Raw genomic sequence first — 22384 nt, forward strand, 5'->3', positions numbered from 1 at the left:
TAACTACAGTTCATTTTGTTTTGTTGGTGGATATTTTTCAGTGCAGTGAAATGCCAGTGGTAAGTTGGGAAACTTTATAGAAATGCTCAGGGACTCTTGCAAAAGTGGCAAGGGAGTTCTTGTCAGACCTGACAACTGAATTACCAGCCTTGACATATTTATATTGCATTATAATTATTCATTGTACTGTTAACAGAAGACTGATAAATTCAGTAAGTTATTGAGGACTGAAACCTGAAGAACATACGTTCATTTTTTCCTCTCCTTTTTTTTCTAGCTGTGGTGTTTGTTATTGACAGTAGCCACAGAGACAGACTAATGGAGGCTCACAGTGAACTGGCAAAACTGTTGACAGAAAAAGAATTGCGTGACGCCTTGCTACTGATCTTTGCCAATAAACAGGTACAGTCTGTCTCATCTTTTAACAAGTTAATTGTATTTTTTAATGTGCAAGCAAATTTTTAGTTGAAGCATTTTAATATACTTTTTCCCCCTGCCTGTCTGTGCTGTAGAGTTTACTACAGTTTCAATAGAAGAGCCATGATTTATATTCTTTTTGTCACACATATAGCTCCCATGCATGGAGGTTCAGATAATGCTGATGTCAGACTAGGTATGGAATGAATGTGTAAGCCTCATATTTCGAAGCCAAGTGTTCATTATACAGCAGAAGCTGCTTGTAAACTAACTGTTCAGAAGAAATGCAGAGAGTTTTTTTTGTCGAAATGAATTTATGGGTAATAGTGCCATGGAAAATCATCTGTACTTTTACTCTGAATTATTGTTGCAATGGTAAAGCATTAATTTGTGGTTTGATTATGGACTATGATCTGATAAGATTCAAAGCTACTGGGTTTAGCTACAAGGACAAAGCTTGAGTGATCAGACATAGTGCGAGTGTATCATGGTATAATCCACACCTTACCCATCTGTTATTGATCAACTACACTTGTTGGGGTGCCTTTTTTACATTTTTGATTAGACTGTAAATGCATAAAGTTAATTTATAAAATACTGATTATTTAAATGTACTGAAACTGCATGAGCAACACACACCACTGTGCTTCAGGTCTGCTTGTACCTGCAAGCATGAATGAAAGGTAATTCTGATAAGATTCTTTTTTTCAACATTGCAGCTGACATTGTCTCTACAAATTCAGAACATTTTTGCAAATAGTGTACATCGTATGTATATTTTGTAAATCATGTCAATGGTGCTTCCTTTTAAACTGCATTGTATCAAAGTATGTATTAATCTCAAATATACGTACTGTATATTGACTAAATGCTTGTGGTTTGTTCAAAATTCAACTTGATTCTTCATGATTCTTTTTTGTTGTTTGTGCATTCTTGACCAAGGTTGTGGCTAAAAATGTTCTGTGAACTTAGTTCGTTTACCTGGTTAAAAATGTAATAACTAAATAAGTAAAGCAAAACTGTTAAAATTGTATATAAATATCTAATTCTAGGCTAGCTTGAGACTGTTAAATTACCAACATGAGAATCCGTCAAACTGATAAAGCTTGAAATACAGCTATTCCTCTTGTAATGAAAACAGTGTAATAAACACAAAGCACAGTAAATGCAGTTAATTGTAAGAAAAAATGTTATATGTCAGATAAAATGTTTAAATTAATAAAATGGTGTAAAAATAAGCCAGTTAAACAGCACACCGTATCTACATAGCCGTAGATCTTCACTAGCAGGCATTCAGATGTCAGCTTTTTCTTAACAAAGAGACCGAGATCAACAACCTGAAGTGACCCCCTGATAAATACGTAGATAATAAACCTCCACTACTTTCTGTATAAGTGTAAAATGCATAAGTTGTAGTCAACCTGTGCCTGGGACATTAACATGTGAAATAAATATCAGATTTCAGAAGAAAATAAAAACAGCCTTATATGACACATTCACAGCATGAAGACTCACTGATGTTCTAGCGAGGATCTTTTGCTGCCTTTATTTTATTATTGTACTGCCATCAGGAGGAATCTCAGATAACAGCAGTCAGCCTTTGCTTGCAACTCTGAACAGACTGAGTGTATGATTCTGAGGGATAAAACCAATGACATCATACATCACACGTGTGCTACCTGGTCATGGCATAGGACATAACGGTGACGTATGAACGTACACACCTCAGAACTTCTTTGCCGCCAGTCCAAACGCCATTTCTGATCTTCGGTCTGAACACTCCTTCATTTGTGCTAGTTAACCAGCCATTTTCAGATAAGTGCCCTGTTAGGATTTTCTTCCCATCTCATTTTTCTTTTGGTTTACGAGTTTACATGTCATCCAGAAAAGTGGGGATACAGATTCCCCATAAAGACTGTCACGAGCAGTGTCATTTTTGCTTGGGAGCTTCTCATGACCCTACTAAGTGCTCTATTTGTCAAACGTTTGTCCTTAAGACCCTTTGTAGTCGTCTCTCCTCCTTGTCTATCTACATGGAGAACCATCTTAAGTTGTTGGCACAGGGTGGCAGAATTATCCTGTCCAGAGGGTCAGCTGTCAGCCAAGAAGAAGAACAAAAAGGTTAGGTTGGATTCAACTGCTGTACCCTCCCCCTGATGTCTCTGTTGAGGCTGGTGGTGAAAGCCGGTGGAACCATTTGGTTGTTCCATCGGATTCCTCTGCAGCGACCATGTCGGAAGTCAGCATGGATCTGGCTTCTTGCACATCCTTGGAGGCTGTGCAGACATCTGTTAAGGATTTTGAGGGGTACCTTGGCTGATCCTATCTAAGGGACCGAGGGGCAGTCTGCAGAATCTTTTTCAGGAGGACAGTCCCACTACGTTGAGTGTCGGTAAGGGTCTGAACCTCCTAATGTATTTAGAGCTGACATTCCTCTAAAGAAGCATCAGAAAGCTAAACACATTTTCCGTGCTTCCAAAGATCCCCAGTGTGAATGGCAGGATTTTACATGGGGTTGTTTAATGCACTCATGGCCTTGAAGCCTCCACAGGGAGTTTGTTTCTGCAACCACCCCCCCCCCCCCTTGGTCATCTGCTCCATTTAAGAGGCTTAGGGAGCAGGACTCTTCTGATGAAGATTTGGACTTGGGGAAGAGTCCTTGATGTACACCTCTCAGATTCCTTCTCCATTGGACTTTGGTACTGATGAGGAGGATTCCATTATCCCAGATTCTCTCTTTGAGGAACTCTTTTTGGGGATTTTCTCTCTTAAGATGGAATTCTTTAAATGGGACTGTTTTCAGGTTTCTGACATCCAGAAGAGGTATTATGAACTCCTCCAGATGGAGTCTCCTAAGCCCTCTGCTGTCCCTCCTGTCCTAGCTGCCCTGTTGGACACTTTATCAGCAACTTCTCAAGCTCCTGATTCCTTATCTCCAGCCCCTAAAAAGCCTGACAGGATTTATAAGGTATACACCACAGAATTCCTCTCGCAAGTACTGCAGAGGTGCAGGGCTAGAATTCAAAGCTCAAAAAATGGCAAGTACTCCATGTCAGCAGTAAAATTCACTTCATTAATATTGAATTAAAAAACATGTAGAGGCATTTAATAGGCAAGGGAAACCGGTTTCAGTCAAAGGCCTTCTTCAGTGCCAAAAGTAATATACAAGTAAATTGTACCACATTGAAACACATATATAACTCATCTACCCACCCCCAAAATTAAAAAGAACCAGTCACAGTACATCAAGCCCAGGAGAAAACAAAGTACTTAATGTAATAATCCAACTCTGTTCTTTCTTAAGTAGTTCATGCCACCCCGACTTAATTTAGCCCTTTGAAGTAAATACAATCAATAGCAGTAAATTTGAATGAAGCAGCAGGATGCTTAAGGGTATGCTTATATAAAGCACTAGATTTACAACAATTCCTAATATCACTAAAGTGTTCAAAGATGTGAATTTTAAATTCTCTGGAAGTTTGTCCTACATAAAACGCAGAGCAACTTCTTCTTTTGGCTTTTCCCGGTTAGAGGTCGCCACAGCAGATCACCTGTCCGCTCATGATTGGCAGTGGAGTTTTACAGTGTTGAGTTGCCCAGCCTGGCGCCCAACCTTCCAAGGAAGGCACACACACATGCACGCACTCACGCCTAGGGCCAATTTAGAGTATCCAATCCACCTACAGCATGTGTTTGGGATGGGGGAGGAAACCGGAGCACCTGGAGGAAACCCACGCGACCACAAGGAGGACATGCAGACTCTGCACAGAAGGCACCCCAGCGAGGAATGAACCATAGAACCTCTTGCTGTGAGGCGGCAACGCTAACTGCTGCACCACCACGGCCGCCCAAAAGTCTTTCAGCTTTTCCCGGTTAGGGGTCACCACAGCAGAACTCCTGTCTGCTAGTGATTGGCAGTGGATTTTTACAGTGCTGAGTTGCCAGCCCAACCTTCAAAGAAGGCACACCCATTCATGCATGCACCTACCTGCATGTCTTTAAACGTCACTGGACTGCGGGAAGGACATGCAGACTCCACACAGAAGGCACTGCACCCGAGAATCGCAGGGGAGAACCTCTTGCTGTGAGGCGACAATGCTAACTGCTGCACCACTGCTAAATATATAACCCATTTTGATACACAGATATTCATACAACAGATGTCAAAAGTATTTCATGTATTAGGAGATGAAAATTATTTTCATAAGAAACTTGCAAGCTGAGCATTGTCCACAAGGAAAACTGCCCAGCAGTTGTGTCCCCTCAATAGAGTGTTGCACAACTAAATCAGAACCAAAAACTTTTTTTTTTAAGTAGTTCAAATAATTACTAATATTTTTCACCTGTCTATAAGAAAATGCACAGTGTTGGTATGAACTTTGCTAACTTAATATCCAACAAAATTATCCCGCAGTGTTTATTTAAATTACAAAAAGCTGTAGAGTTACGTCCGAAGCTGGTAATCATACTTACTGGAGCAGCCTGCTTCTTTTTTTTGTTCAATAATGTAATAATGAGGATCTATCCATGGAACAAGCAAAATTATGTCCATGATGGATGCCATCTAATTTATAACCTCTAACTCGAAATCTTGCTGTCTTTTTTACATTTTTTGTCCAACTCCTCAGCTGAGGAACAAATCCTCTTAACCCTTAAACACTGGACTTGGGGATGTTCTTAATTATATGGGGTGGATGACTAGTAGCATCTAAAAGGGAATTATAATAAAACTCCTTTTGGAACAGAGAGGTACACAATGTGCCATCAACTTGTTTAGCCACCTTAACATCCAAAAAGGACATCTGACTAAAATTATAATTTAAACTGAATTGTAGCCCCTATTTGTTATCATTCAAGTATTGTACAAATTCTAGCAGATAGGTAATATCAGATTTCCATATCATCCAGCAGTCATCAAGATAATGGCACCATATGTCTATTTCTTCTAAATAAGTGTTATGACTAGCATTGTAAATCAGTTCTTCTAAATACCCCATAAACAAATATGCATAATTATGAGCAAAGGGCTCTCTCATAGCTGTGCCTTTTAGTTGCAAAAAGCAATTACCATTGAAGTAAAACTCATTCTTAGTTGACGCATGTTCTGCTAAACAAACTAGAAAAGTGTTAAAGCCAGGGCTATATAGAGGAATCTTTTCCAACCAAAATGCTGTTACCAATAGACCAGCCCAATGTGGAATATTCATGTATAATTCTTTGACATCGAGTACACGTACACTACTGAGTTTCCTGTTGTGCTTCCTGCAATATATATTCAAGAATGCAGTAGTATCCTAAATCCGGGATCGAACCCCTACCAACAATGGTTTTAAATGTTTAGTCAGAAGTGCTGAAAGTGGCTCAGTCAATGAACCCCAGCCCAAAACTACAGGCCTCCCTGGGGGGCATGTTGAATTTTTATGTAACTTGGGCAAGATATACAAATATTGGGGTGAAGGATCCTGAACTGTAAGATGATGTACTGTATTTTTTGAAATAATGCCTTCTTCAAAAGCTAATGATAAAAAGGCATCAATGTAATCTAAAACCATCTTCTGATAGAATTGAACATCCAATAGCTGATTATAAGTTTCTTGCAAATAAAGGGAACAGTCTCGCACCACAACTGCCCCACCTTTATCAGTACTGTTAATCACAATATCGTGGTTAGCTTTCAAAAAATATAAAGCATTATATTTTGCATGAGAAAGATTTTTCTTGGATCCCATATTGTGTGAAAATTTAAAATGCAAATGTTTAAGTACATATTTGTTCATGAGGTGGAAAAAACTTCTAAATTTAAGTTGCATTTCATTTGTTACATTTTTGCTATCAAAATAAAAGAAATTCAACCTCCTACAAAAAGAAGTAACAATTTAAACAAAGATCTCTTCAGCCATAGAATAAGTGGATACAAAACTTAGTCCTTTATCCTTGGCAGAATTGGAGGTGCTGAATAAAGTGTCAGAAGAAATGTTATGCACAATGGAAGCTGTCTATATCTAGGAGTCATCAGCCATATTAATGCTTCTAACATAGTTGTTTCTTTTAGGATATTTACTCCTGGCCCTCCTCCTAAATGTAAAGGGTTAAAAGAATTCTTTTTGGAAACCACAGAGTCCATAATTAATTCCACATCTGTATCTATGGCAGGTCTCTGTTGAAGTAGCCGCCCGTTTTAAAATCGACCTGGGCTTCTTCCTTTTTATCCTTTATACAACCTCAATTATAACCATATACCATTTTGTCCTTTTGAAATGTAACCAATGTATGATAAGCAAATGGCTTACCACTAATATAATCCTTAGCATCTCTCTCAAACTTTTTAAGCTTGCATGTTTGTAGTTCATGTTCAAAAGTCACAAGCCCTGAAGCCAACAAGACAATTTGTTCTTTACAATACCCATGTACCTGAAAAGTTTTTACAGTCTCACAAATTAATAACTTCTGACATGATTTTAGAGATCTCTCTCATAGAAAGCTAGTAAAGTTTTTACAGACATCATAGAAGCCACTTGCTGAACTATAAACCACTCCTTTGGTGTATGATATCGGTGAGACTTTAACATCAGCTATATACGTACACACAAACCCTGAGGGCAGTAACCTTTAGATTCATATCCCCTTCAATAGTTTCAAATGCCAAACAGTAGAATGTAATTTTTTTCATGGTTCCTCTCAACTCATTAAAGGCTTCTGTACCTGTAAATGTTTGCGAAGAAACAGTACCTGGTTTGTTGGCAGAAGATAAATTAAATCGAAGATCCTCAAATATCCTGATGTCATCTTTATCAGATACCAAACCAGTCAACAGGTTTATTAAATCCATCTTGTCCGATAAATTAATTTCAAGAAAGCAGCAACAATGGAAACACCAGCAAAGGCACCCCAAAAGAGAAGTTGAACAAAGGAGTTTGAACACCAATGAACCGCCAACAGTGTGACCCAAAAGATGCATACACCACAGAATTGATCTTCCAGGTACGGCAATGGTGCAGGGACAAAATTCAACGCTCAAAAACCAAAAAACTTCCAGCAGTCCATGTCAGCAATAAAATACACTTTGTTAATATTGAATTAGAGAGCATATAGAAGCATTTAATAGGCAAGGCAAGCCAGTTTTGGCTAGAAGCCTTCTTCAGTGCCAAAAGTAATATATAAGTAAATTGCACCACATTGAAACACGCATACTTATCATCCCCCAACCCCAAAATGAAAGAGAACCAATCACAGTACATCATTAAGTCCAGAAGAAAACAAAGCACCTAATCTAATAATCTGTTTTTTCTTATTTAGCAGTTCATGCCACCCCAGTTTATTCAGCTCTTTGAAGCAAATACGATCAATAGCAGTAAATCTGAACAAACAGCAGGATGCTTAAGGGTATGCTTATATAAAGCACTAGATGTAAGGCAATTCCTAATATCACTGAAGTATTCAGAGATGCGAATTTTAAATTGGATGTTTGTCCTATATAAAAAGTAGAGCAACTGCATTCAACTAAATATATAACCCATTCAGTTACACAGGTATTCATACAATGAATGTCAAAAACATGAGACGTATTAAGAGATGAAAATTGTTTTATTTTCATAACAAATTTACAAGCTGAGCAATTTCCACAAGGAAGACTGCCCACCAATTGCATCTCCTCAATAGAGTGTTGCACAACTGAATAGGAACAAAAAACTTTTTTTTTTTTTTTTTAAATGGTTCAAATAATTACCAATAGTTTTCCCCATCTATAAGAAAATGCACAATGTGCAACACTCTATTTTCAACTCAACACCTTTCTGAAGATCCCGTACTTTTGGATGCTGTCCCTTCAGACTCTATTTCCTCCTTTTCTTCCTCAGTCTTTCCTAGTCTCTCTGGATGATCTCAAGGATGCTTATAGTCACATCCCTATTCATCCCTGTTTCAGGAAATATTTGCATTTCTCTTTTCATTTTCAGTTCTCTGCTTTGCCCTTTTGGCTTTTCTTCTGTCCCAAGGGTTTTTACTAAATGCCTCACTCCTGTGATTGCCTTTTGCAGGATGAGGGGATACAAATCTTTCTTTTCTGGACTACCTTCTCATTTAGGCTTCCTCCCCAGTGATTTGCTTCAGCACCTTCACTGTGTTGTTTGCCTCTTACGAGCCTAGGTATTACAATAAACTTAACAAAGCTCAACTGCTACTTAATCCCAAAAAATCTAAACTTTTACTGTTCACAGCCAAACCTCTAACTCTAGACTTTAAAATATTCTGTCAAAATAGTACAGAATTTGAAATTGTAAAAATGGCTAAACTACTTGGCATCACAATTGATGACAAACTATCCTTTGAGAATCATATACTCAACTCCATCACATCTCTCCTGAACAAACTGCAGTTGTGCTACTATAAAAGAGCCAAGTTTGTCTCCAATATGCCAATTCGCACACATCATTGCTTGGCCATTAAATCTTTAAACTGGTTTGAGTTCCCTCATTAACTTATTCTCACCCGCAAACTACTAAATAATCTAAACTACTGCCCATCCCTTCAAACTGTAATACAAACACACACCCCTACTCGGCATCAAACTACTCCTAACCATAACTAAACCCAACAAAAGAGCTGGACAATGTCTCTATTCCTATGCCATTGCCAAACTTTGGAATGCTCTCCCTGTCTTGTATCACCCAACTAGACTTTTTTAAAAACATTTAAATTTGCAATAAAAGAATACTATCTCAATAACCTTGTCTGTTCTTGTAGTCATATGATTAAGCCACCTTAAATGTTTTGGCCACTGTATACTACAAATACTTTTACTAATTTTATAGTTGCAGTTTGCACGGTCTTCGTATCCAATCTCTCTTGCTTTCTTTATTTCTGTAACTGAATAAACAGAACTGTTTAAACAGTATTCTTTCTTATGAGAATATACAAACAGAATTACTAAAAATTTAACTCACTGGGTTTATTTTCTTGTATTGTATACCTCTATGATATGTGTTTGTTTTTATATCTACTTCAATTTGTATTGTGTAAAAACTTTCTTGACTTTCAAACTTAAGCTGATGTTATGCAAAAATTTCTGTGACTGTGTGGAGCTTTTCTCCCCGGGCCTCCACTGAAAATGGGTCGTTGGGCCCAGTGGACTTTCCCGATCAACAAATGTTAATAAGTAAATAAAATCTGTCTTGACTCTTTCTCAGGATCATGTTTTTTCTTGGTTGCAGGCTGCAGACCATTCCAGTGCTGACTTCCCTGTCGCTTCCCAAGACTCTTGTTCCAATTGCATTTTTTTCAGTCCCTCCTTTCTCTGAGTTCCAGCCAGTGAATTTCTAAGGGCTCTGGGATTCATGGCTTCCACCATTCCTAAACTACCTGTCAGCTGGAAGTTACAGTGATTGCTGAAGTCTGTATGGCTCCAACACTGTCATCCTCTAGACTTTTTAGTCTCTCTTCTTCCATGTCTCAAATTAGGGCTTCAGTGCTGGATTCATCAGTTGTCTCTTAATCAGTCCATTCATTTGTCCACCTTTTTTCCTTCTTTGAAATCTGCTAGGGAGAAGGTTCTTCACACCTTAGATTTTCATAAAATCACATTAGTTTCTTTAGAAAAGGGTAGGCGCAAATTACATAGAAAAAATAGGAATTGTGGGAACAACACGTATAGAGGAGGAATGAGGTTTAAAAGAAGGCAGGGTTTGAATGAGCTATGTAATATTTCACTGACAATGACTGGATAGATTTTAAGTGATGTATAATATTTCTAACTAAGTTATGTCAGTGTGGTTTGTGATGTGTAATGTTTGCAACTAAAATTATGTTAATATGATTTTTCATTTATATGAATGTATGATTGCCTCTGTCATGTGTAACAATTTAATAAAGTTGTCTGTTTTAAAAAAAAAAAAAAAAGACTAAGGCCATTTGCAAGTCTGAGCAACTTTTTATTTCTTTTCATCCTAAATTTCTAAGTTTGGCTGTTTCCAAGTAAACCATTTCTTCCTGGAACTCTAAGGCCATTTCTCTTTGTTACGCTTTTCATGGGAAAAGCTTTTCCGCTTTTGTTGAGGCTCATTCTACCAAGGCTGTGGCTTCCTCTGATGCTGGTTTCAAAGGCTTATTAAATACCAGTTCCAGCCTTGAGGCTGCTTCTTCGACCTCTATCCATACCTTTACTAAGCATTACAAATTAGATGTTTCCAAGGCTAGAGCTGGCTTTGCCAGAGCTGTCCTGCTTGTCTGTCTTGAGGGCTCTTCTGGGTCTTCCTCCTCCCAAATTTCCTCTTGAGCTTTTGTACTCTCCCTTTAGTGAATAATACTGCAACAGTGATATGGAAGGACAGAGTACAGTTGTCAAATCTTACCGTAAAAGTAAATGTCCTTCTCTTTACTGTGGCAGTATTCACTTTTTCTCTTCTACTACTTTTTTCCTTCTGGATGCACATAGTTCTCCTTTTTTCCTTTGACTGTTGTCCCTGTTGGGGCTATTCAGTTCTGAGGTATGTACAAACATATGTCACCTTTATGCTATATGCTGTGAGCGGGGACCATATGTGTGATGTCATCCTTGAAAACCTAAGACTTCGGTATACTGGTGGGACGTTGGGCTGCCCTTGGAAGGGGATCCCTTTTAATAAGAATACTGCCAACAGTAAAAAGGAGGATATCTACTGTTATGGTAAGATTTTACGCAAGTGTATTTTTTTTCACCTTTGGATACAAGGGGTTAGCTAAATCATGTCCTGTAAGCTATTATTTGCAAAAAAAAAAAAAAAACTTTCACAAAGTAGACTTCTATGCTTTTTCCCCTAGAAGGAATTCTGAGAGACTTCCAAGATAGGTGCATATACTGATCAACAGCATGACTTCAGCTGGAGACTTCCAAGATGGTTGCAGTTTGAGTAATACCTTAATTTCAGTTGTCCCAGTGTGAAAACAGAAACTCAGAAGAGAGAGACAGTAAACTCGTACTTTTGAGTAAATTTCAGTAACTGGCCTGTAAGTGCACTGCCTGGATGCCAGCAAAAAAGAAATTCAGAGAACCTGAAAGAAAATCAGTCATAAAAGCTTAGGTAAAAACAGACAGAGGAATTCTGCAACTGTTCAGCAAAAAGCAGTGCAAGACACTACTTCCAGTAACCTAGAGGAAAAAAATAAGTCAATTGTACTCAGAGCTGATTAAAATAAACAAAACACTGAGGGAGTAAATCAACTCAAAAGAAAACAAAAGGCTGGAAAAAATGGAAGAAGCTTTAAACCAATATTCAGCTGAGATGATAAAACAGCAACAGAGGTCAAAATGAAGAAAAGTCTGGCTGAATGTGAGACTGCTCAGAAAGAGATTTTCGAAAATAGAATTAGAGGACAGAGCATGTAGGAAAACCCTGATATTTTGTGTGCTGTACTAGAAGAAGCTGGAAGGAGCAGACTGTATTAATTTTATAAAAGCACAATTAAGCAATTGGAATGGTATTCCAAGCAGGAGATGTTAACTGAAAGCACATACCATGTGCAGGCTCCAAACCTGGCCATAGGAAAGCCGCCTAGACCTTTAATAGTAAAGATGCAATCCCACCAGCAAAAGGAGTTGATTCTGCCAAAACTGTGGCAGAGGGACAAAGTACTTAAAGTGGGAGATATAGTATTTGTAGAAAATGATTATTCACTGTATACCAGGCAGAAGAGGAGTAAATTTATTTCAGTAATCAGGTAATGTCGAGAAGGAGGCATGAGATTCAAACTGCTGTACCCACATCTTCAGAATATTCTTTCCTAGAGTGACAAAACCATTTTGATGCAGAACATGCTAAGGAGGACATACAAAACTTTGTCCAACAAAACATGAGCTGTGAAACAGGAGGAGGTTCTGCTTCTTGTTCTTTTAGTGATAAAGACCACAGAGAGACTGTGCCAGTGAAACCTTTTCCAGTGTTTCAACAGAAAATGCTTGAGACAGAAAAAAGCGCAAAGTTTTACTAGAAGAAACAAACGTAAGTTGGAAATGAAGCAGACACTGGATTTGGGAGATGGAGATAAACAGGATGGACATTTGCAAATAAACTTGGGATTACAGAGCATTAATTATATTTGTGAAACAACAAGAAAACCTGGAAATATTGGAACATTTTGGCTTTGTAGGGGACTTTAAAGCATATGCCCTACTTCATGTCAGTAATGTTTGAAGGAAAACTTAGAGGGGAAGAGGAGGGAAAGAGTTAACTGTAAGTAAAACAAAAGTTTGTTCTTAACAATAGTATTTTAGTGCATGGTATAATCTGCATGCTATAAAGTTTTCTCAGTTATTTGCAAGAGTAATGGGGATACTAAAGCAAACCATTGCCCCTGTTTTCCCTTCTTTTCTCTTTCTCCTGGTTCTGTTATAAGAAATGTAGGCACCGCAATGTAAAAAAAAAAGTCTGATCAAGAGAGTATGACACAAGAAATATTGATGTGTTTTTCCTCATTCTTGCATAGGGGAATGACTGGATTAAGGCCCTTGGCTTGATCTGGTAACATGTTAAGAGCGAGCAAATAAAAAAGAACATTGAAGATAATTAAGCTTTCTGCTAGCAAATAAATAAATGCTTGTAGAAGCAAGTCTGTCTCCACGGAGACATGAGAACCAGATATAGTCTGATAAAGAGCAATAAAAACAGAATACTACTTTCTTTTAGTGGCTAGGAGATAATGTTTTCTGAAAACATTCAAGTGTTTTCCCATTCTGGGAGATCAGTAAAGATAAGACAAATCCAGACTGCACTTAGTAGATGCTCAGGCTCTACCATGCATCTTAGCATGGATAACCTTCTGTTTAGGTTAACCCAAGTGCATGAGTGTGGTCAGTTTGAGACAATTGTTCCTATTAAGTAGGTAAAACTTCAATATTTGAAGATGTACATAGTTTTGTATGTTAGTGTTAAGTTAATATGTTTTAGGGGTGTTTTCGTTTTATTAAAAGCCCTCAAAAAGTTTTGTAAGATATGACATGGGCTGAAATGGATATGACTAGAAACAACTGTATAAAAGATCAACTTGTCAGACAGTGTGTACACACACCAAAGCTGGAACTAGATATTTAACCAAAAAAAGGTTACAAGTAAAATGTGGGAATAATATTTTAACATAATGACACTTTCTATATTATCTTTAACTGTTAATGGTCTCACAGATATATACAAAAAAAAGAAAGAGTAGAGAACTATATTAAGAAAGTACAGGGCAAATTGCTATGCCACAGGAGAACATTTGGAAAGAACTGAATATGCAAATTTGATAAAGGTTTTCAGGATGATTATTCAGCAGAATACCTGGGACAAAGGGAAAGAGGAGCATTTCCATTAATTGCAAAAAGAGCTCCAATAGGGATAGAAGAGGAAAAAAGTAATAGCAGATGTGTACTACTAAGGTGTTACTGGCAAGGGAGGACAATTACACTGGAATGCATTTATATTCAAAGTAAAACTGCTATAATGGAGCTTAAGAAAATTCTGGGAGAAATCAGTGTTCAGCAGGGAATATTACTTGCAGATGGGGACAGGAATTTGTTTTGAAGCAGTAAAGACGTGCCTGGGGGCCCAGAAGAGAAAAAATTACAAAGAAGTGTAGATTTTTGAAGAAATGTATGAAAATATTTGGCATGGAAGATGAGATTGCAGTAGTAGGAGTTTGGAGTGAATTTACATATTATTCCTGAAGATGCAAAAACTGGACTAGGCTAGACAGAAATTACATTTCACAAGAACGTGCATTTAATTGAAAGTTTTGGTTATGCATCCATAAACTATTTCAGATCACGTGCCAGTAATGACCGAAATAAAAATGCAGGGTAATGAAATAAAAATGGGACACTGGCACAATTTCAGATAATGTAACAGTAATAACTAAAATAAAAATGCAGGGTAATGAACTAAAAATGAGACACTAGTGCTTTCTGTTAAAAAGAGAGGAATTTAAGGAATGGGCAATAGAAATTATTCAGGAATTAGAGAAGCTATAAATTTCTACTGAAAATATAGCTAGGGAGTGGGATAAAATTAAAGTGGAGTTTAAAAATAGGGTGGAAATAAGAGAGATATGGTTAAGTAACAAGAATCATTTAGAGTGACTGACAATTGTTAAATTATTGCAGAATAGGGGGAATCTCACAGAACAAGAAGTGAAGCAATTGCAGAATAAGCAGAAAATAAAGGATTACCTTGATAAATATGCATGAGTTTAGAAAAACTGCTGTTAAGCAACTGTTTTGTAATAACAACACCAGAGCACAAAAACTTAGTGCAACGACTCTGGTAACAGAAAGTAGAAAGTGTGGTCACTAAGATTAGGACATCTGTAACAAGGAAGGCAGCAACAGGTCCTGTAGAGGTACTAGAAATATTTTAGAAGTTCTGTATGAAGTAGAGAAATACTGAGATCAAGAAAAGATACAAATGGAAATGTTTATGGAAGAATTAAATATGCCAAGGTTAGCAGTAGATGAGGATCAATTAGTAACAGGATAGGAGGAGATGAAGTATAAATGGTGATGTATAACCAATCTACAGGAAAGTTGCCAGGAATAGATGGTATTCCTGTGGAAGTTTGAAAGCTAGGAAGAGAGGAAACTGATAAAGATCTGGAAGGTTCTTTTTAATAGTATTTTAAAATGAGGAGACGCACCAATATTCTGGAAGAAAGTAATGTTGGCTGTATTACCTAAAGAGGGTAAAGACCTATCGGATCCAGCTTCATACAGGCCTGTTTCAATCCTAAACCATGAATCTGAAGTAGTTACTTCATTTGTTCTGCAACCTGTGGGTCTCTGATCCGACCAGCAGCTTTCCAAGCTTCAAGATCCAAGCTCCTAGCTCCTCCCCTCTACCCACAATCCCCTGTCACCACCACACTACCTCAGATCGTTTTTGCCGCGGCTTGAATCACAAGCATCGTGAGAAGAGCTCCTGAGCTTAGAACAGGGAAGTGAATTTTTTTCAAGAAATTTTTCTTAAAACTTTAACAAGTTAAAAAGAAGAGTGTTGAGAGTGTTTCTCTGCCCTTTTTTATTTTCGGGCTGCCCAGGTAGCTTCGGCAACTCTGATTCCCTCGACTCAGGCTGGGACTCAACCTCCCACTACTGCCTTGAGTACGAGGGAAGTTCAGTCTTCTCCTTCCAGGGGAAAAGCACAGGGAGAAGCACAGACACAAGAGGCGAGCCGAGCCTCATCCCTTGGCTCCGCCTTCGAAGACTGTTAAATCGCCTCCGAGGGTGTCCGGACCTTCTCCTTCTCGGCTCCGATCGCCTTCTTTCTCGCCGGAGCCGGAGGAGGAGCTCCTATCACCCTCGAGGTCATCGAGGCGGCCTTCCAGGCCCGCCTCTACGACATCCTCTAGATCTACTAGGTCTCTCTCCGACGCCGATATGGACAGGATGATGCGTCGGTTTTTGCAGACCCAAATGCAGAATGGGGGTGTTCCTGCCTCCTCCTCCATGGGGGGGGATGCAGCTTCAATATTTGCCCCGATTTCTCCTTCTTCAACCCGGAACCGGGTTTTGGAGTCTTCGGATCTGGGCCCTTTCGGAGCCGGGGTTTTGTCGGCGCCGGTGGCCCAAGCCTTCTCAACACCGACCATACCCTAGAGTATCTCGGATCCGAGCTCTCGGGGCTGTGGGCCGGGCATCAGATCCGTGGGAGCGGGTGCATCTTCGGCGCTGCCTGTGTCGGACAGCACCTCCCTTTCAGATCCGATGGCTTCGGCTCCGACCCCGATCCCTATCTCGGAGCCGAGGAGACTGCTCTCGGGGCCGGAAGAGAGTAGTTCTCCCTCGGCGTTCGAGGTAGTGGAGAGGGTACTGTCGAGGTCTTCCAGGTCCCCGACTCGGGCTTTGGATCCTTCCGCTCCCTCACTGCATACGGGTCTAACTTCCATCATCCTTCCATCGGGACAGCCTGCTCAGACCCTCCAGTTGGTTCCCTCGGAGGAACAAGAGGCCGTTGACGAGCCCTCTTCTGATAGTCCCACGGAGGAGGTGCCTCTTAAACGGACGTGTAAAAGGAGGCACATGGACTCCCCCGAGTCCGTCACCACAGATACGGACTTAGAGGAAAGGGAAGGTTCCCCAAGGTCACCCCCCCCGAGGATGTCTCCTTTGGAGACATCATGGAAATGTTGCGTATTAGGGGGGGGGGTGGTCTGCCCAAAAACCTTCCTCGGACGAGTCCGTATTTCTGGAGGCGTTTGAAGCGGGCCCATCTACCTCCTGGGTGTCCCCACCGGCAGATCCCCTGGTAGATCTCCTGACTACCAGGGCTTGGCAGGAACCCGACACTGTGGAGCCTATCCCACGCTGGCCGGATAAAATCCTTAGCCCCCCTTCAGATAGGCAGGCTTGGACCAAAGGGTCTCCAGTTGATGCCATGTTGGTGGCTACTGCCACTGAGAGAACTCTCCCAGAAGAGCTCCACGGTCCACCCGCCGGACAAGGAGTCCCTGGTGCTGGACCGTATAGGGAAGCGGACCTTTGCTTCAGCAACCTTCTCCATGAGGGCGCTGAATTATATGGCGCATGTCATCAGGCTGCAACGGGATTTGATCAAAGAATACACTGCAGCTCCACCAGAGTCCATGTCGGTCGAGGACAAAACCGTGTTCTCGACTCGTATGGCCACTCTCAAGTCCATTTCAAATACGTCCATGCGGCTACTGTCTTATGCTACGGAGGGAGCCGCAAGGGCCAGCGGGGCAGGTGTTGTCTTGAGACGCCATGCCTGGCTCCGCCTTTGTAATTTCGCGGAACCTTTCAAGGCGTTCTTTGCGAACGCACCCTTTGATGGCTCTTCGCTTTTTGGCAAGACCATACGTGATACACTAGTCCAAAGCGAGAAGGACAGGAAGACGCTGTCTGCCGTCGGAGTCCGCTTCTCGAGCCCCCAACGTTCCTTCTCAAGGAATCAGAGGGGGCAAAAGAAGCTGTGGTTCCGCAAGTCTCAGCAATCCTATCCAGCTTCAGACTCCGCGCCCTCCAGAGGCAGAGGAGGGCAGGGTGGACGCCGGCCCAGAGGCAGAGGGGGACCGCGTAACTTCGGGTCTAGGGAGCCTTTCTCCGAGAGACCCGCGCAGCAGCCCTGAGGGCTTACCCGACTGTCCAGCTCTGGAGACAGTCGGGGGGCATTTAACGAAGCACCTGTCAATGTGGGAGTCCATCACGAACGATCGATGGGTGCTCCGAATTATATCCAGAGGCTACAAAATTCCCTTCCTATTTGGCCTCCCTCAGGTGGTCGCCTCCCCGATGTCCCACCCAATCAGAGAGGCGGCGACCGTAGAGATTTCAAATTTGTTAGGAAAAAGAGCCATCCAGCGGGTCCCCCCAGACCAGTCCAGATCGGGCTACTACTCAAGGTTCTTTTTAGTGCCAAAAAAGACGGGGGACCTCAGGCCCATTCTAGACTTGTCCGCCCTGAACATGTTTGTCCCCAAAGAAAAGTTCCGGATGGTCACTCTACAATCTATTCTCCCCTTAATGCAGGAGAATGACTGGATGTGCTCTATAGACCTCATGGACGCGTACTACCACATTCTAATGGACAAGACGGTCCAGGAGGTTCCTCCACTTCCGGCTAGGGGCCAGTCATTACCAGTTCAGGGTCCTCCCGTTCGGACTCACCTCAGCCCCCAGGGTGTTCACCAAAGTCATGGCAGTGGTTGCGGTCCACCTGAGGCTTCAGGGCATAAGGGTCTTTCCGTACCTAGACGACTGGCTCCTCACAGCAACCAACAGGCATCAACTTTGTACCGTGAGGGACTATGTTCTGTCTCTTGCTGACAGCTTGGGCATTTCAGTCAACATACCGAAGTCTTTTCTTCATCCTGTGCAAGCATTAGATTTCATAGGAGCCAGGCTAGATTCCCGATCTTCTCGGGCCTTCTTGACCTCGGACAGGCTGTCCAGCCTCTCACTCCAGGTTTTGGCTCTTCTTCGCACCAAAGCTCCACCGGCGGAGTTAGTCCTGAGAGCACTAGGCTCGATGGCAGCGGCTATCAGCCTCTCTCTCCATGCTCGCCTAAGGATGCGTATATTACAGTGGACACTCCAAGTTCAATGGTCACTGTTACTCCACCCATTGAACACTCCCATCCCCCTGAGCAGGGTTTGCAGGGAATCCCTCCTTTGGTGGCTTCACTCCCCAGAACTCAGGCAAGGGAGACCCTTTGTGATCCCCCCCCCAGGCCACGTTAACCACGGATGCTTCTCGCCTAGGGTGGGGGGGCATTGTTTGGGCAGAAACGTCCAAGGTACGTGGACCTTGTCGGAGACCGCCTTGCGCATAAATGTTCTGGAGATGAAGGCGGTGCTTCTAGCGTTGCAGGCTCTCCAAGACCTTCTACCTCTAGGAACGATTGCAATACAGACAGACACTATGTCAGTGGTCTGGTATATAAACAAACAAGAGGGAACCAGATCCTACCCTCTTTGTCGAGAAGCCATGAGAGTTTGGGAATGGGCAATATCCACCAACCGCTTTCTGATAGCAATGCACATTCCGGGACGATCCAACATTCTGGCGGACTAATTGAGTCGAGTAATTCTCAGTCCTTACGAGTGGTCTCTCAATCCGAAAGTCGCGAAGGAAATTTTCCACAAGTGGGGTTGGCCTCGCTGCAATCTTTTTGCTACCCCCCAAAACACAAAATGCAGCGAGTTCTTCGCAATTCTTCCCCCAGTAGGGGAGAGCCCCCGAGACACTCTGATTCATGCTTGGCCTCCCGGTCTACTCTATGCTTACCCCCCACTTCCGCTCATGGCGAAGTTCATTCAGAAAGCCGCACGGTTGGGGAGCAAAATTATCCTCATAGCCCCATTCTGGCCTCGTCAAATCTGGTTTCCATACCTGCGGTCTCACAGTCTCTCCTCCCCCTTAATCCTGGATCCCATTCCAGATCTGATATCGCACCCAACGGGGTGCCCAACACCGAACCTGGTAAACCTCAAGCTCGCGGCTTGGTTGATCCAGTTCCACTAATGGCAAGGACTCCCGGTATCTCGTCACCTGTGAAAACTATTCTGGTAGCGGCTCATAAACCGTCCACCAGGAAAATCTATAATAGCAAGTGGAAACGATTTTCTATCTGGGCTAACAGCCAAGGTCTCAACCCCTTTACTGTTCCGATTCCTACAGTCTTGGATTTTTTTCCATGATTTTTGAACAAGGGGCCAGTGCTTCTACGGTAAAAGTACAGTTGGCAGCAATATCCCATTTTCATATGGGAGACGGTTTAGGATCTCTAGCGTCTACAAAATTGTGTAAGACATTCTTGCGTGGCGTTTTCCTTCTCAAGCCACCAGTGAAATCCGTGACTCCCTCTTGGGACTTAACCTTTGTTCTGCAAGCCTTAACGAAACTTCCTTTTGAACCTGCAGCTTCTGTACCCCTTAATTTTCTGTCCTGGAAAACAGCTTTCTTGGTAGCCATAACTTCTGCTAAAAGGGTTTCAGAGCCTCAAGCTTTGTGCATGAAACCTCCGTATCCTATTTTCCACAAAGACAGAGTGTCTCTCAGGACTAACCCGTCTTTCTTACCAAAAGTGGCATCTGTGGCAAATATCAATCAGACTATCAATCTGCCAGTGTTTTTCAAAAATTTTCAAAATAAGGGAGAATACATGTTGCATACACTAGACGTACATAGACAGTTGCGTTTTTACCTGCACAGGACCAAAGACGTTCGTAAGGCTGATCAACTCTTTGTGTCATTTGCTCCTTCATCCATGGGAAAACCTATATCCAAAGTGACACTGGCTAATTGGATTTGTCAGTGTATTTCTCAGGCTTATAAGGCATCAGGCAAAACAACCCCATTTAAAATCCGTGCACATTCCACAAGGTCCATCGCAACTTCTGCAGCCTTCTGGTCCAGGATGCCGTTGGACGACATATGTTCAGCAGCCACTTGGTCTTCTGCTCATACGTTTATTTCTCATTATAAGCTGGACATGATATCTAGAAGCAGGGCGTCCTTTGGCTCCACAGTCCTTCGGAATATCCTTCCATAGACCACCCAGGTTTCTTTGTTTAGGTAGCTGGGGACTCTGTCCCATAGGTTGCAGAACAAATGAAGTAACTACTTCAGATTTAGAAGTTATGTACTCACCATAACGTTCCATCTGAGTAGGTACTTCATTTGTCTGCAACCATCCCCCACTGCCATCCCCCTAACCTGTATCAGGTTTCTAGGATCTTTTATGATTCTTGAGAATATCTGAACATGTTTTTTATTACAGGTTTTTTCAGGTGATACAGCAAAACCGATCTGAGGTAGTGTGGTGGTGACAGGGGATTGTGGGTAGAGGGGAGGAGCTAGGAGCTCGGATCTTGAAGCTTGGAAAGCTGCCGGTCGGATCAGAGACCCACAGGTTGCAGACAAATGAAGTACCTACTCAGATGGAACGTTATGGTGAGTACATAACTTCTAATTATAAAGTCTATGATGGCTACAAGAATGGCAAATCTGAAAGGACAATGGTACAGTGGTTAAGGGGTATGCCTTTCAAGCACGAGGTGCAGGGTTTGATTCTCACCACTGGCAAGAGCTTAACAGATTGAAGATGTATGTTTTACCCTCTTCAAGCGAAATTTGGACGCGTGGATGGGAAATCGCAAATTCACCCCTGGGATCTCTCCTGTGTCCCTGCTAGACAGAAGCACAGTAAACTAATCTTAAAAGGGTACCTTCTGTGACCTACTTTACAGAGGCACAGTAGGCTAATCTAATAGGGAGGCGGAAGCCAAATACACTCTGGCTAGGCTTATAAATGCCCTAGGGCAGATAGCCTAGTATCTACCTATGAACCTAAATGTGATGCCTAAAGTGATAGATATGGATCAGTGTGGTTTTATGGAGGGGAGGCAAATATTTGGCAACATTAACAGAACATTGATGATCCAGAGGGAAGCTGGATGTAAGAAAACATACCACTGTTTGAGTCTTGATGTAGAGAAAGCATTTGACAAAGTAAGCTGGGAGTGTATGAGCAGGGCAATGGAAGCGATTGCATTCCGTGAAAAGAATTATAAGGTTGATTAGGAGGATATATGAGGGATTGGAGATGAAAATTAAAGTGGGTGCATTCCTATTTAAAAATTTCTGTTTGAGCAGAGGAACCAGACCAGGGGTGCCCTCTTTCCACTTTATTTGCACTACATTTAGAGCCATTTGCAAAGAAAATAAGAGATTCAGAAATTCAAGTATATAACTAATATGGTAGTCGAGAAAAGCTGGCTCTATTTGCATATATTATTTTATGTCAGAGTTAGCCAAAAAAACGACATGCAAGTGTTGTGGAACATTTTGAGGCAGTTTCATATCTTTTCGAGATGTAAAATTAATGAAGCTAAAACAAAGGCAATAGCTGTAAATTATGTACTTACAGACAAATAGGTTCAGCAATATCTATATTTATGGGGACATGATAAAAAAGTACTTGGGAGAATGGATTAAAAAGGATTCTGGTGTGGCAGCTAAGGATATGATATGTGGGAAGAGACTAAACAAAAGATAATACAAAAACTGAGAAATTTGAAGCTGTGTTTTATATATATCAATCACAAGATACAAGCTGTTAAAATGTTTTTAGTGTCTTTAGTTTTATATACAAGTCAGACATTTTTATCAACCAGAGGAGAAGTTGTAGATAGCAATTAGTAAAAAGCTGAAGGATTTTATAGGGAAGGGGAAGATGGCAAGAGTCAAATGGGATAAGCTCATTCTTCCAATTGAACAAGGTGGCAATGGATTACCTGATTTGGAGTATTTCAGAGCTACACAGTTAAGGCTCATGTACATGGCACAAGCAGAAACCAATAGTTCAAAGTGGAAAGGGATGTTGATGAAACGGGGAAGCTCGAGAAACAAGAAGAGACTTGAGGTTTTGGATGCATATCCTTTAGAGTAACAATAACCACACATAATATTGTAAACGTAAAGTAGCAGAAAGTATTCTAAGAAGT

General features: G+C 41.3%; 1 protein-coding gene across 2 annotated transcripts in view; it reads left to right on the forward strand.

Annotated features, from left to right (window-relative positions):
- TRIM23 (tripartite motif containing 23) overlaps positions 1–22384 on the forward strand; it is a 759378-nt gene that overhangs the window by 664019 nt on the left and 72975 nt on the right. For both annotated transcript variants that reach the window (XM_044063360.1, XM_044063361.1), the window contains exon 10: positions 278–402. In XM_044063360.1, coding sequence (XP_043919295.1) covers positions 278–402 — 125 coding nt within the window. The remainder of the gene's footprint in view (positions 1–277; positions 403–22384) is intronic.

The sequence above is a fragment of the Protopterus annectens genome, chromosome 2.part1, assembly GCF_019279795.1.
Source record: "Protopterus annectens isolate FY-2018-M chromosome 2.part1, PAN1.0, whole genome shotgun sequence".
Classification (NCBI taxonomy): domain Eukaryota; kingdom Metazoa; phylum Chordata; order Ceratodontiformes; family Protopteridae; genus Protopterus; species Protopterus annectens.